Source organism: Numida meleagris, chromosome 1, assembly GCF_002078875.1.
Source record: "Numida meleagris isolate 19003 breed g44 Domestic line chromosome 1, NumMel1.0, whole genome shotgun sequence".
Classification (NCBI taxonomy): Eukaryota; Metazoa; Chordata; class Aves; order Galliformes; family Numididae; genus Numida; species Numida meleagris.
Window position 1 is genome coordinate 36,488,866 of NC_034409.1, and position 14,467 is coordinate 36,503,332.

At 40.6% G+C, this 14,467-nt stretch overlaps 1 protein-coding gene across 1 annotated transcript in view; it reads right to left on the reverse strand.

Annotated features, from left to right (window-relative positions):
- PTPRR (protein tyrosine phosphatase, receptor type R) overlaps positions 1-4,840 on the reverse strand; it is a 145,194-nt gene extending 140,354 nt beyond the window's left edge. The window contains exon 1 of the mRNA XM_021385167.1: positions 4,584-4,840. Coding sequence (XP_021240842.1) covers positions 4,584-4,806 — 223 coding nt within the window. The 5' untranslated portion in view covers positions 4,807-4,840. The remainder of the gene's footprint in view (positions 1-4,583) is intronic.

Below are 14,467 nucleotides of genomic sequence, written 5' to 3' on the forward strand. Positions count from 1 at the left end.
TCAAAAGGCCTGGCCTTTTCCATGGAAGGACTAGTACCTATTGCATGTCAAAAATTCAGAGCACCAGAGCTGAGAAAACACAGGACAACTGTAAAAATTTGAAATAATATTTCGATTTGCTCTTGAACGAAGTATTCAGAACTTTTGATCAAAACAACACTGACAAAATGCATATGCGTGTATGGATGCGCGCATACACTTGCACACAGATATACACATTTTCTTTTCTTTACATGTGCGAGAGAACACATGCATAAGTATGTGAGAGAGAGAGGGGGAATATGTCAGAAAGAATTGCATGGAATTCTTTCCTTTTCTAAAAAGCTGTCCGCTGAGAATAGAAACATCTGCAAATTCTATTTTTTTTTTTGCTGAATTTGTCCTTTCCACTAGGGAAAAAAAAAGTGCTCTGACTCAAAACATCCACAGTTACAGTGTGTTAGAATTAAGCACAAGTCATATCTTTTTCAAAAAGGCACTTTACATCTCACTTTATGGGCTTGTTGCCTGAGATGTCAATACTGAAACTGGATACTACAGACAGTTGCTTTCAGTAGGTCTACTCATGTGAATTAAGAGATGAGCCATTGGTCCCAAAGGCACTTAAGTATTCTGCCATACTCATATGCCTTGGCATTGATGTACTATATAGTGTCACATTAGACTCTTTTTTTCCAGAATGTGTGAGAAGGTGCTGCAACAATTTGCTATTTTTGTGATTACTGGCATTTTCCAAGCAAAGGTTGTGGATGAATTTTATTCTGCATAACATGGACATAAATACATAGTACATCCATGGAAATCAGTAGCTGGTATGAAGATAAGTTGAACTTGGTTTTAAAGTTTTGGCAGGGTTTTGTTTAATTATTATTTTTGTAGTAATTCTGCTCTAGATCACACCAAGGATTTCTGAGCAGATTTTATTAATCTTCTCCAAGCACTTATTCCAACGTCATGCTGAAAATCCTACAGACAATGACAGTGCTTCATGGAACGAGAGTTGTACCCCTCCTCCTAGCCCCAACTAACAGGCCTCAGGACATCCCCATGGAGAGGACCACACTCATAGAGACAGACTCGAGAGACAGACTCCCCCAAGAGCCCAATTCATGGCTTTTAAACAAGGCTCTTGCCTCACTCTCTGGAGAAAATGGAACCACCCTTTGCTGTCAGAGATGCTGCAGTCTTCTCATAATGCAGTAAATGAAATTATGGTGAGATTCCAAGATCACAAACCTCAATAATTTCATAATGGATGTACTGAACATAATCCTCTTGTAGACGATGCCTTTCAAAATTACGAATAGCAAGAATTTCCACATGTAGAATATATGTCTAAAATCTCCTCTCCAACTATCTCTTCAAAAATAATTTGAATCCTGATACTGAATTATAAAACTGCTTTTCCCCAGCTGAACTTTTATAGAGACAGATGACTACCCTCTGATTATCCATGAGTCTACTAATAAAAGGCACAAACGTCTATTCTAGTAAAAACACCCACTCAAGCCCAGCAGCATGTTTTCTACCAAAGGCAATTATAAGTACCATCCACGTTTAGATTATGTTAGTGTAATGAAGCAGAATTCAAATACATTTTTAAAATCAATAGCTTCTTCACATTCACTCAGAATGTATTTAGAAGTTAGCACTATTCACACACTAGCATGAGACTAACTAAAGGGATTTGGTTGTGAATGCATTTTGTGCACATCTCATCTCAACTCTAGAATTACACTCCCCAGATTTTTAGAAAATAGCACTCCCCCTCCCAGCTCCCCCCCCCACCCCCCGCAGTTCTACAACTAGTGAATTCTTCCCAAAGGAGCATTAGCTTGTGATCAAAGAAACTTCAGTTTTGATACAAGCAATCCTCATCTTAATAAAGCATTGCCCCAAGAAGATAAAATACAATGGTTTCCTACTTGGATTTTACTTGATTCAACTGATAGGCTTCAAGAAGGAATCTACTGAGAGACTGAGACTAGGATCTACATGCTCCCTCCCTGCAAAGGCTGGTAAATAAGCACTGGTCCTTACTTAAGAATATCAATGCATCTCTTCACTGGAGAAGAGAAAAAAAAAGTTAACTGAAGTCCTTATAACTTACCATAAGGCCTTTGCTCATTAAACCATGTCTTAGATGACCTGACCAAATCTCCTGTTGTTGAGTCTTCACTTTTCCAACAGCAAAATTTGTTCCTCTCAGTACAAATACTGCAAAAATGCTCTGTTAAGACCTTAACATAAGGGAGGTGGTGGGTTCATAGTCTAATTGTTAAATGAGAAAGTCTTTTTCATGTCTAGATTATTTTCCTGGGTTATTTACTGCAACTGGATATTTAATCAATCATGTTTTAACTCTTCTTATGAAATTTGCTAAAAATGAAAGTGAAATGAAATAGTTAATTAGTTGAGTAACCTCAATGATGCAAATAGCTCGAATTGCAAGCTAGTCTAATGCATCACTTTGTGGTTTTACTACCACCTGCCATTCTTTTACAAGGAAACAATGCTCTCTAGTATTCTTTGGAGACATTCATTTTTCAATGCAAGAACATGCATTAGATCATAGCTGCTAAGAAAATTATAACCTGTCTTGCACTCTCTAATGTGATACATAATACAAGTCAAAGATTCATGCTGACCTGTAATCAGTTGTTACAAATTTAGGTCTTCCTCCAACAGCAAGCTCTATACAGGTTGATTACTTCACCTGCTGCATTCAGCAGAAAGGTCTAATTCTACTTCCAGATATGCACACAAGTGTCTTTGATTTCAGCAAGTGATATACCAGCATACCAGCAGCACAGTTGGATTTAATTTGCTGCTTACACAGCTGTCAAATTTTTTTGAATTGGTACCTAAATCAACTTAGTAAAATGATACCTTTTTAAGGACAGGTAAATTCTCGGACACTTTTTTGAAAGAGCTACTTTCCTTTTTTTTGCGGGTACATATGTAGCTACTGTGACACAACTGTAACAGAATTGTCTTTCTATAGCAAAACAGATTTGCAATATGACATGCACTGACTTACTCTGAAAAACCACTACTTAAACATTTTAGAGAATGAATTATTTTTGCAGTAGTATCAGATCAAGTAAACGTGAGCTTACGTTTTCTGTTATCACCAGTTGATATTAAGGGAGACTTTGTTCATGTCTGCTGACAGTTTCCCCACTGTTCCCTTACACAGAAGCACACCTCATGTATAGTCAGCCTCAGAACAAAATGAAACATGAAAAGCCAAACAGCTCCCATCACACTATCAAAAATTGACATTTGGGATATAATCTGTGACCCAACACAAGTAGCAAGTAGAATCCATTTTATGATATCACATAAACAAAAGCTGCAAAAGCAGTGTCAATAATTTATAAGTTTGGGCTATTCATAAAATATGCCTATAACAGTACTCCGTGAAAGACCAAATTTTCTACTTGCATCAGATGAAACAGAGAAATCTGAGCAGTTTAAGCTTGCTGTGCTATTTTATTGTTATGACATCTTCAATGACTTTCAATGGGAACGAGTTGCACTCAGCCCTGCCTAGAGGAAGCACAGCTCTTGCACTCAATGGGAGCTATGCCCAGCATGCAAAGGCTGAATGCATCTCCTGTCTATCTTTTCTGTTGGCTTCTCTGAAACACTTATTCTCCAAGATTGCCTGGGGAACAAAGTAACACCACGTGAACTTTTGTAGGTTATTTTTCCTCTATTTTTCTCATTATTAGAGACATTTTCATAATAAAGGTCAAGCTTTGTAAGCATTCTCAGTGACTTAACAAAGCAAGTTAAACTTAGTAAGGAACATAAATGGCTTTCTGGCAGAATATTAGTAGGATAGAAAAATGAAGCACATCTAAAGTAATGTGAAGTCCACCATTTGTAGAGGATGAACTGAGATTAGAAAGCATGTTCTGTCAAACAGAGGCTGTACACTAATTTTGTACATACGATCACTTTAGTACATGTTGTAAAAGAACAATCTAATAGCAGCTTAAGGCTGTTATTAAAATGGATCGCAGGATGTGCTCTGCCTTTCAGTCAATAATCTCTCTCATACACGAATCTAAGGCATAACAGCATGAGCTTTCTAACCAGAAAGGAAGAAGGCTCCTGAGGTTTTATGAAGTGCAGCCTGATATTCCAGGGCAACCAAACACCAATAACCACTGCACAGCACTTCCACAGCCCACAGCAAACAAAAGGATGTGGTGCCCGCTCACAGCTGCACCCAGACACACAGCTATTTTCATACACAGATCAGCTGTGCGTGGGATATGTGTACGTGCACTGCTTCCACATTAAGAGACGTGAAGCTCAATTATTACTTTTAATTATTCTGCGATAAGGCAGTGCAAATGTCTCTCATCTAAAATGTCTCTCCTAAAAATATCATTTATGGGAGCAAAAGGGTACACAGTATCTAGGGGTGCATTTAATTTTTTCTCTTAATTAAACTTCAGTGAAGTTAAATGTGGGGTGCAACAGCCATTTTCTACCTGAGAAGTAGCAGTGCTGCCATAGAGAAGGAAACACTTCCACTTTACTGAGAACTTACTTAATTCTACCCTTACCGCAGATTCTATTTCCATCCTGGGGATACCGAGGCTTAACTCCGCGCAGAGGAGAGGCTCCGAGCACGGAGCGGTGTCGGGACCGGGAGCAGCCCGGAGCGGAGCCGCACAACTTCGCGCACGTATCGGACGCCGACTCGGAGCGAGGCACTGCAGGCAGTGGGCTTATCACCCCCGCCGCCCCGAAGCGACGGCCGCCGCAGCCGAAATTGCCCTTTTTCATAACCCTGCTTCCGCGAGCGAAGGCGAATCGTAACGCCTCCCGCCCCCGAAGAAGAGGAAAGCGGAGAAAAGGGGATTAAGAGAAACGCATCCGCCTCCTCGCGTACGCCCGCAGCCCCCGCTCCGCCGCGGCCGGGGCCGGGCGAGCGCTGACCGCGGTGCTGAACGGCGCCCGCCCGCTGCCGGCCGTAGCCCCGCCACAACAGGTGCGCGGCCGGCCCACGCCCGCCCCGCTCACCTGCAGCTCGGAGTTGGAGCAGGAGGCACAGAGCGCGGAGGCACGCGGTCGCCCGCCTCATGGTGCGAGCCGAGCCGAGCCCAGCCCAGCCCAGCCGAGTCGAGCCGAGCTGAGGCGGGCAGCGCCGCGCCACCGCGTCCCGCTCCCCCCGTCAGTGAGCATGCCTGCGCGTGCGCAGCTCCGCGCGGGAGGGTGGGCGGTGGGGCGGGAGCTGCCCCCGCCGCGGGGTGAGGCGAGGGGCGAGCTCTGAGGGGCCGAGGAAGGGCTGGGAGCTGAGCGTCCGGAGACGGGGGAGGACAGGCGCGGGCGGGAGAGGGAAGGCAGGCAGGCATGCGGAGAGCTTCTCCCTCAGGCTCCAGCCGCAGCCAGGGCTCGCTGCTGCAGCGAAGCGGCTGTGTTGCGTCTTCCAAATATTAAAGGGCATATGAGGTTCGACTCAAAGGATTCGGCGTGTCTGTGAGGACATCGGAGACGTATTTTTCTGCTTGCAGGGGAAGCTGTCCTATCCTTCAGTCTGCTGTCAGACACGCTGTGTTGTAAATAAGCGGTTAGTAGAAACTGTGTTGGGAATCATGGCTGAAATGGGAGTAGAGCGTTGGCTTTGGGGCTGCTGAGCCACTGGTGGAATGGGCTGATGCAACACCCGCTCAGCAGGCACCCACAAAACCTGGTGACAGGAATATCAGAGCCCCGAATACAGAGGCCAGGCATGACTGAGCCCTCTAACGTGATCATTTGCTAAAGTTGAGTTTAATTGAACAAGACTTACTGGAGGCTAACCTTGACAGCAAGAAACAGATGTGCCACCCGACAATTGACCTGTCTGCAGGGCTGGGACTGGATGTGGCTGGTGGTTTGTCCTGCATCAGAAACAGCTCATCTGGAGTGAAGTAGGAAATAACAGAGGAGATTATCAGGGCTTGCTTGCTTGTAGTTGTCTTCAAACGAACCTGTGTGTAGACATTTCCTTCATGTCGTGATGCAAAGGGCTACACAGGAGCAGATTTCTAGACGTGGTTGCATGTGTGACTGTACGTATGCAAACGAGCTTCCTCTGCCAGCCCCCGCATGGCTGCTGGCATGCTGGTAGGCTGCTGGGTCGCTCGCTTGACAGCAACCGAAGTGAAAAAAGGCTTGGGTTGGAAAACAGCACAATCTTGAACTCTGCCCAAAACGAGGGAATTAAAAGGACTGAGGGGATTTTTGAGTACAGTAGCATTTGAGCCGTGTCATCTCAGTGATATCTTGGTAGGTATGGTCCCTCAGATGCCCTGCTAACTCACAGGACCTCTGCTGCTTTTTAGACAGTAATTTGCTGTGGGCATATACTACTTGCAGCACATAATGATCCGGCTTAATCCTGCTCATTCTGAATAGGTGAAATGAGAGCTAAAAGAAGTGGGAAGTAGAAGTCTATCTGTGCAGCACACCCCACTTGAGCCCCACAACTGCAGTTCCTGTGTGCTCAGGCCTCACAGTTGTACATTCGGGAGGAATAGGTAGGCAGCTACACTTACTACCCGGAGTAAATTATGTCATGCAGGTTGCCAGGTAGCCACTTCCCAGGGAAAGACAAAATAAAAATTTACTTATGATCCCCTGATGTTTTGTTATTCTCCACAAGTCATCACCCCTGTGTGTTCTAGGCAACCATTTAGGGTCAAATATGTCAACAAGATAACTCGACTGTAGCTAATGGTATTGATCCTTCCCCATGTGGTTACAAATGAGGCAGCTGTGGTTTTATATGACTGAGCACTGCAGCAACATCTACTCACCTCACTTGTAGAGCCCAAAGACACTAAGACAAGATGACTCACCAAGAGAATTGTTTTTCACTGGGGAAATGCCTTAAAATACAGTTTTGAGCCCACATCCAAGCAAACATTTAGGCTTCCAACTCACACTTAAGATGAATTCAATGGGAAGCTAAGACTCTTTTTTGCTGAATTTTATAGCAATGCATCATTTTTAAAAGGCAGTGTCAACAGTGCAAAATGGAAGCATGACTGTGGAGTGGGAAGCTGTTACACAGAAAGTGAGCTAACATGTTGCATCAGCTTGAATACTCTAGCTTCAGGGTTGTTGTTTTTTTCTTTCCAAATATAGAACATTATAATAGCAGAGTGGACATTGCTAATGTATGCCTTACTCTGAGAGATTATATTAAGACTAGAGTGGCACGAAGTGTCAGCTGAGTGCTACCTTTACCAGTATTTATCAGTGAGGTAAACGATACCTTACTAATTCTTTCCAATTTCATAGAATCACAGAATTGTAAAGTATCTTGAGTCGGAAGAGTCTCAAAAGGATCAAGTCCAATTCCTGGCTCCATGCAGGACCACCCAAAATTCAAACCCTATGTCTGAGAGTCTTTTCCAGAGACTTCTTGAACTCCAGCAAGCTCAGCACCATGACCACTGCCCTGGGGAGCCTGCTCCAGAGCCCCACTACCCTCTCAGTGAAGAACCGTTTCCTGATATCCAACCTGAACCTCCCGTCACAGGTTCATCCTGATCCCTTGGGTTCTATCACTGGTCACCAGACAGCAGAGATCAGTGCCTGCTAGGAAGTCATATTCAGTGTTGGTTATGATTAGGAGTCTGGTCCAAGTGTTAGAGCTCTTCTTGTTTTTCTCAACTGTCATCCTGGTCAGACCATCTTCCTTGGCTGGGAATCATTTTCCACTAGACTTCCATTGACTTTAAGAGGAAGCTAGAACAATGTAACCCAAGTTCTAAAATAATCTTTAGCTTATGAGGGCAGTGATACATTCTTTATCAAGCAGAAAGTGTGTCTGAAGAAGAGGGAACCACATTTTTGTCTGAGATAAATAATACAGATGCTTATATCTGTTCTCCCTTGACAAGCTTCAGCAGAAAACAAGCACTGTGTAGTAATAAATGAAAGCAGGTTGGAGAAGGAGGAGGGGTGAAGAGGAGGTTATATGTGTAGATCAAAGGATTCTTCAGAGAGATGAATGCAAATCAGAAAAATAACTATTTTTCGATGTGTGCATGTGTGTGTATATTGCAGTCTCAGCAGAAAAGAGCTCATGACTTGTAAAGTTAGACTAGCATTAAATCATATTGCTAAGATGGGCAGAGCGATTATAATACAGTGCAGAAACATGAATGCTGCAGGAAAAGAGTCAGGGAGTAACCTCTGTCTTGAGAGAGTGCCTGTGCGCAACATTATTATTTTGCCAATGCAAATGCATCATATTCCGAAATGAGTTTTGTCATTTTAGGACTACAGCACTTCTCAAGTGGTCTTAAGCTCTGCAGTGTACTTTTGGCACAATATCTAATATAGACATGGAAAACCGAGACTGACTTAGCTGGGAGACAACAAAAGCTTTGACAGCATAAAAGAAAGAGAGGATTCAATGGTATTTTATTCTCCCAGCCAACTCATTTGTAACTGTCTTTGTTGATGGGAAACTTCAAGACCATGTTTTAATTTTTACTTTTTTAAATATTTTTTTTTTTGTTTACCTATAGCTTAAATGGAAAAAAAATCACTCCTGTTTTATGGGGTAATTCAGAAATAATCAAATGAATTATGGACCGCTTGTTTAAGCTACAATGCAAACAACTATTAATCCCAAACTGGAATAGTGAATGAGACCTGTAAGGGGCTGAGGCAGCCCCAGCTGGTGGCTGAGGACAAGGCATGAGTACTTGCAAATGCATTTAGGCGTGCTGATTTCTTCCCTTCTGGCAGCATGTTTCATTCATGCATTTAGGTCACTAGCAAATTCACATTGTTTTCTTTTTATACGAAGTTACATAGCTTTGGGTCACTTGCTTTGCAGCACAGAGAGGGCAAATGAAGCTGGTCATTTGGATGCTTGTTGTGACTCTTTCTGTGTTTTCCATGTGAAAGAGGAATGAATGCAGTGGAGAGCTGCTTATTCCTAGTAGGTTTATGAATGCTTTTCTAGTATTTAGTGGTAAAATACTTTTAAATGGATTTGAAAGAATAAGGATAGCTATTTATCTTGCTCATAGCAAGGTGTTTTAGAACTGTTTCCATCTGAAGCCTAATTGTGCAAATGTACCAGAAACGTCAGCTTTGCTTTCTGTTGTGCTGTGTTAGCCATTCCATTGTTTTGCCTGAAAGTGGGACATGTATGCACAGGTCAAAATAGTCCAAATATAGATGTGGGATTCACTTCACCTAACTTAACAGATCTGCAAGGTAGGTAGATATTTTCCTCCGAGCTAGTCATGACGAGCTCCATTTGTCATCAAGAGAGACAAATAGGAAGTCCTAGTGCATATTTAATCTGATCTACTTTAGATGTTTACCTTGGGATGAATCATGCTCCACAATGCCAATTTTTCTCCGTTGACTATAATGAGAGATAATTAGCTTGCAAATAGATACCAATATTTGCTCAGGTGACTCTTACACAGTCTCACAGAGTTGTTCACCCTGAACATCTTTCTGGGTTTCTCGCTGGAGATATTTCTGATAATCAACACTCCACAAGGACATTATCAACAATTCCTTGTTAGCAGATGTTTTTGTTTCTCTGTCCAAGTCCATTCATACAAGTATCTGGGACATTAAATGACATCGCTGATTCCATACAGTCTGGGTAGTATTTCACCTTTTCCTTTTTCTTTCAAGCTCTTCTCTCTTTTATGCTATTCATATCAGAGGACAGTAAAGATATCTTCCTCCAATGTTCTACCACGAGCATCATTATTCTTAAAATCAGATACTTTAAACTGTGACACAGGCAGCAAAGATAAAAAAGAAGTTTCAGATTTTCCTTAAAATATCTTCAGTGAATGCTAGGATATCTCTCTTGAACTATACTCATTTGTACAGTCAATCATTTTAATCTAACGTGATACATCTTTTTATGAAGTACTGGTTAAAAAACAATAACAACCAAATACAATTATGTGTCTATATTAATATGCATTTAAGGATGGAATAGTGGTTACCTGTGGCTACGCATAACTACACAGAACATCTCTAACTGAACCACCTATGCTCAAGATTTGAACTAGCTTGTGCTGTATACTTTAACCTCTAAATTGACCACTAAACACACAAGTAGTTGAGTTTGCATGGAGATAATAGCAACAATTAGATCTATCTCGAGTGAAATAATCCGAAGGCAACAATGGTAGGTTTAGTTCAGATTCAGGTAAGATTAGGCAATTTGGGTGTTTGTCTACTTGTAGTATTAGATTCAGACAGTTTACTCTAATGTTACATTTCGGGAAGAGTATGGTCCCTTGAAATAGAAAATGAAAGAGAATTCAGTAGGAATTTTGTTACTTGAATACACAATTCAAGGTCAATTTTCTTATCCTAACTCAAGTAAACAATAACAAACTGCCAGTCATCTCTCATGTTTGTTTAGCAATCACTATTTTCTTGTGTATGCATAAAGATTGGTTTTAATGAAAATAGGCTTGATTTGGCTGCCCATTGTCTTTCCAAACAGTGTTGTTAAAATGTACTTGCAACTGGGAGTTGAGTTTTCAGTGAATCAAAAGATGCAGCACCTCAGGCTTGACTGAAAGAAAAAAACTAACCAAAAAGAAAAAAAAAACAAACATAAACAAGAAACTGTAATTTGTCAATATTGAATTGACAAATTCAATTGACATTCATGGAACATTAGAGGATGGGAGTTGCAGTAGTTGTCCTCAGCAAAAAATCCTGTATTCATAATATTCAGCAACCAGACACTGTTCAGAGATTCAGTGGGTAGAAGTATTTTTTCATTAATGATTTTGCTTTAGGATATCATTTGATTAATTTTGGATTAGGTACATGACACACCATAAGCATAGAGATCTTAATGTAATTGCTTTAGCTGAAAAGTTTAGGTAATTGGTAAACTCTGTAACTTCTTCATGTCTTGAAATTATGTGTGCATTTTCTAAAGGATCAAAGGCTGAAGGTACTGTCTTCTAACACAGACTGAAAGGCAAGGAAGACGTTAGGGTGAAGGCAAAAATCAAATAAAAATAATTTGACAGGTCGTGATAACACAGCCCATCTGAGTTCACTTCTGTTGAAACCTTGCTACAGAGATATAGAAACCTTGCTATAGAGGTCTAGAGGGATTGACTGAAATTTGGTAGAAGGTATGAAGTAGAGGACTTTTTGGTGTTGGCAGCATGTAACAAGTTGATCTTTGGAATTCAGATATCTTATCCCCTTATAAATAAACATTGATTGCAGCAAGGACAGAACTTCATTGCAGTGCTGAAATGGTGTGATATTAAAAGCTTCTGTGATATTTCTCAATATGGGGCATTAAATAACTAAGAGATTATTATGCTTTATAACTGCTGCATTTTGGTCCTAAAATGTTATCCTATTTGCGCCATGTACACATGCACACCACTACAACTATTGTTTTCCCGCTGAAACAAAGTATTTAAGTGATTGTCATGAATCGATGGGTATGCAGGTCAAAGGAAGTAATTATTCCCCCTGAACTAGCACTTATGCTCCTGCATCTGGAATACCATGCCCACTTTGGGGTTCACCAGGACTAGATGTTGGAATACAGAAGCGAGTTCAGCAAAGGGCCACTGAGGTGACAGTGGACTGAAGCTCCCAACTTGGAAGGAAGTACTGATGAAGCTGTATTTATTCCATGTAAGGAAGAGAAGATTAAAGGAGAATCTCACTGCTATCTACATCTACATAGTGGGAGCGTTTATGGAAGATGGAGCCAGGATCTTCCCAGACTCACACAGTGATAGGGCAAGAAGCCACAAGCTGCAAGTCCATAAAATCTGACAAGACATGAGGCAAAAGAAATAAAAATCACTTTGAGGGAAGTCAGACACTAGAAACTGTTTGTCCAGGAAGGCTGTGGCATCTCTCTCTGGATATGTTCAGAACTCAGCTGGACAAGACCCTGTGTAACTTGGTTTGACTTCAGAATTTATTTTGATTTTCAATTTTGATCTGCTTGAAGCAGAGAATCCAAGCGGATGGTCCTTTCCAGCAAGGTATTCTATGATTCTAAGTAGTGCAACACAATAGAAATGGATTTCTGTGGCAAAAATGGTTGGTACTGGTGACTTGATATTAACACAATACTAATTTAGGAGTTTTTACTGCAGATTCAGTGCTAAATACCAGCTGAACTTTTAGTTACGATATACCTTCTTCTGGGGAGCCTTTTCCATCTTTGTTTCTTCCCAAAAGAATCAGTTAATATGTCCTGAAATTGTTCTATAATTGTTTTCTTTCCAAAAGATGCTTGAACCATCCATAGCAGAGCTCAATTTCACATACTTTGTCACAGTCTTCTAAGGATAGCTCAATAGAGTCTCCTTTTTTTTTTCCTTCTTTTATTTCTTTTCTTTATGTTCTTTAGTTTTACAGTTGTAGCTGAGTTAAGAGGCACAAAGACATCATCAGCTCACTCAGTAATGCCCGTGAAGACTTAGGTGACTATTTAGGTTATGCTACAGAACTCTTATTCATGGGGGAAGTTATGAGTCCCGTAGGAACTGACACTTTGTTTCAACACAAAACAGTGCCATTTTATGCACTTTATCAAATAGACTGTATTTGTGAAGAATTAAATGTCCTCAAAGGTGGCACTGGTACCTGACCACCACAAGGTGCCTCTAGTTAGAATCTCTGTTATGAGCTAAGCAGCGTGACCTCATCATCATGATCCCTAGGAACTTACAGTACAATCCCAAGTCTTTCAAGGAGTAACATGCTTTATTAGACATATTATTGTTGGAAATATTACTTCATGAGAGTTTTGTTTGCTTCTTTTACGATCATAAACTAGAAAACAACAGTCTATAACATATTCCATTTAAATAATGTATGTAATACTGTACAAATATATATATAAAATATGAAGTTTGCATTACATTTAAAGTAATATTTACTTTTAAAGGGAGTGATTAAGGAATTAAAGAGATAAGAAGTCCAGCATGCACATTTTAAAATTCTTTTCAGATAAGCATTAGACAATTTCTAGTCTAGAGGCCTGGTAGTATTGTTATGAATTATGAGAACTACATGATAATTAAATAGCAAGACCAGACTCCCAGGCATACTCTTTTTTTTTTTTGTCAAGAGCTTAAAGTATTATTTTGATTCACAAGTAAAACACCATTTATTCTTTAGGAGAGAGCCAGATAAACTTAAATAAAAAATTAAAAAAAAATTCAGCAGTTTTGAAGTCTCTGATTAAGGTTTCCTTGCATCCTCTGATAGAAGTTGTTTCCCATTTTCAGTTGCTTCTAGACTCAATGGAAATATTACATGTCTTGGAGAGTTTACTTGATTTCATTGCAACAAATCTGACTCTACCTGTTTGTGGTGGTGCAGCCTGCTGGGCCACTCTACAAGCTCAGAATAACCCTGCATCATGTTCTTGTCTTTCTTACAAGTGCACAGAGTTGGGGCAATCGGGCACTCCCTGACTGCACCAGGAACTCCTGGTGTCTGGGGGGTAGCCCAGTCTGAAAGGTACCAGAATGGTACAATCTGGGATTAGAATTGTATGGTTGATGGAAAGTTTCAGGACTACCTCACATGAACTGTAGCCAGAATGGAAAAATACTGCCTAAAATCAGTTATATTGCAGCCCTACAAATAGTGATCCTAAGCAAAGAGCACCTTGAGATCTCCAGGATCACAGTGAACTGTGACCTAGAATCTTCCCCCTGAGATGAGAAACCTCTTAGGGCAGACTCTCCAAAATGCTGATGGAAGAAAAAAGTGAGAAATTCATTTGGAAAGGGAAAAGTCCTTAAGGCAAGCAAGTAATTTAGGAAATCTCTATGCCCTGCAGTAAGTCTTACATGTAACTTGCCATTTTCAAACCTTAGTAACTAAGTCACGGTTTCAATTCTAGCAAACTCTATTGCATCACTATATTAAATTGATAAATAATTAAGAGCTATTAAATATCACCCAGTCTAATCTTACAATTTACCATAAAGGTATAAATAAACCCAAATTGCTGATAAATCAAAACCAGGTAAAAATCTATTTGCAGCAAATTGGATAGTCAGCAGGATGGCAAGTAGCGTCGCTTACTACTTATAAAAGCACAGTATTAATCTGAACCCCATCTTCTCAGGAAAATGGGGCCATGAACATTGGTGTGATTTGGAATCCGTAGAGGAGCAATGGGAAGCTGTAGAGAAACATCTAGATGCTCCAGAGAAACAACTGGATGCTGTGAGAGGTTCGACTAAGAAGGAAAAATATAAAGGTGTAATTTGTAAAATGATAGGAACATGTTTATGAGTTGCATATCAAGAAGAGAAGAATAAAATTAGAGATGAGCAAGACCTAAAAGCAGAAATAGAAGATAAGAAAATAATAAAGTCATTACTGTCTTTTAAAGTTGAACGGCTACAGGAGCAGTTACAAAACAAAAGGGAGGAATTGCAAGGTC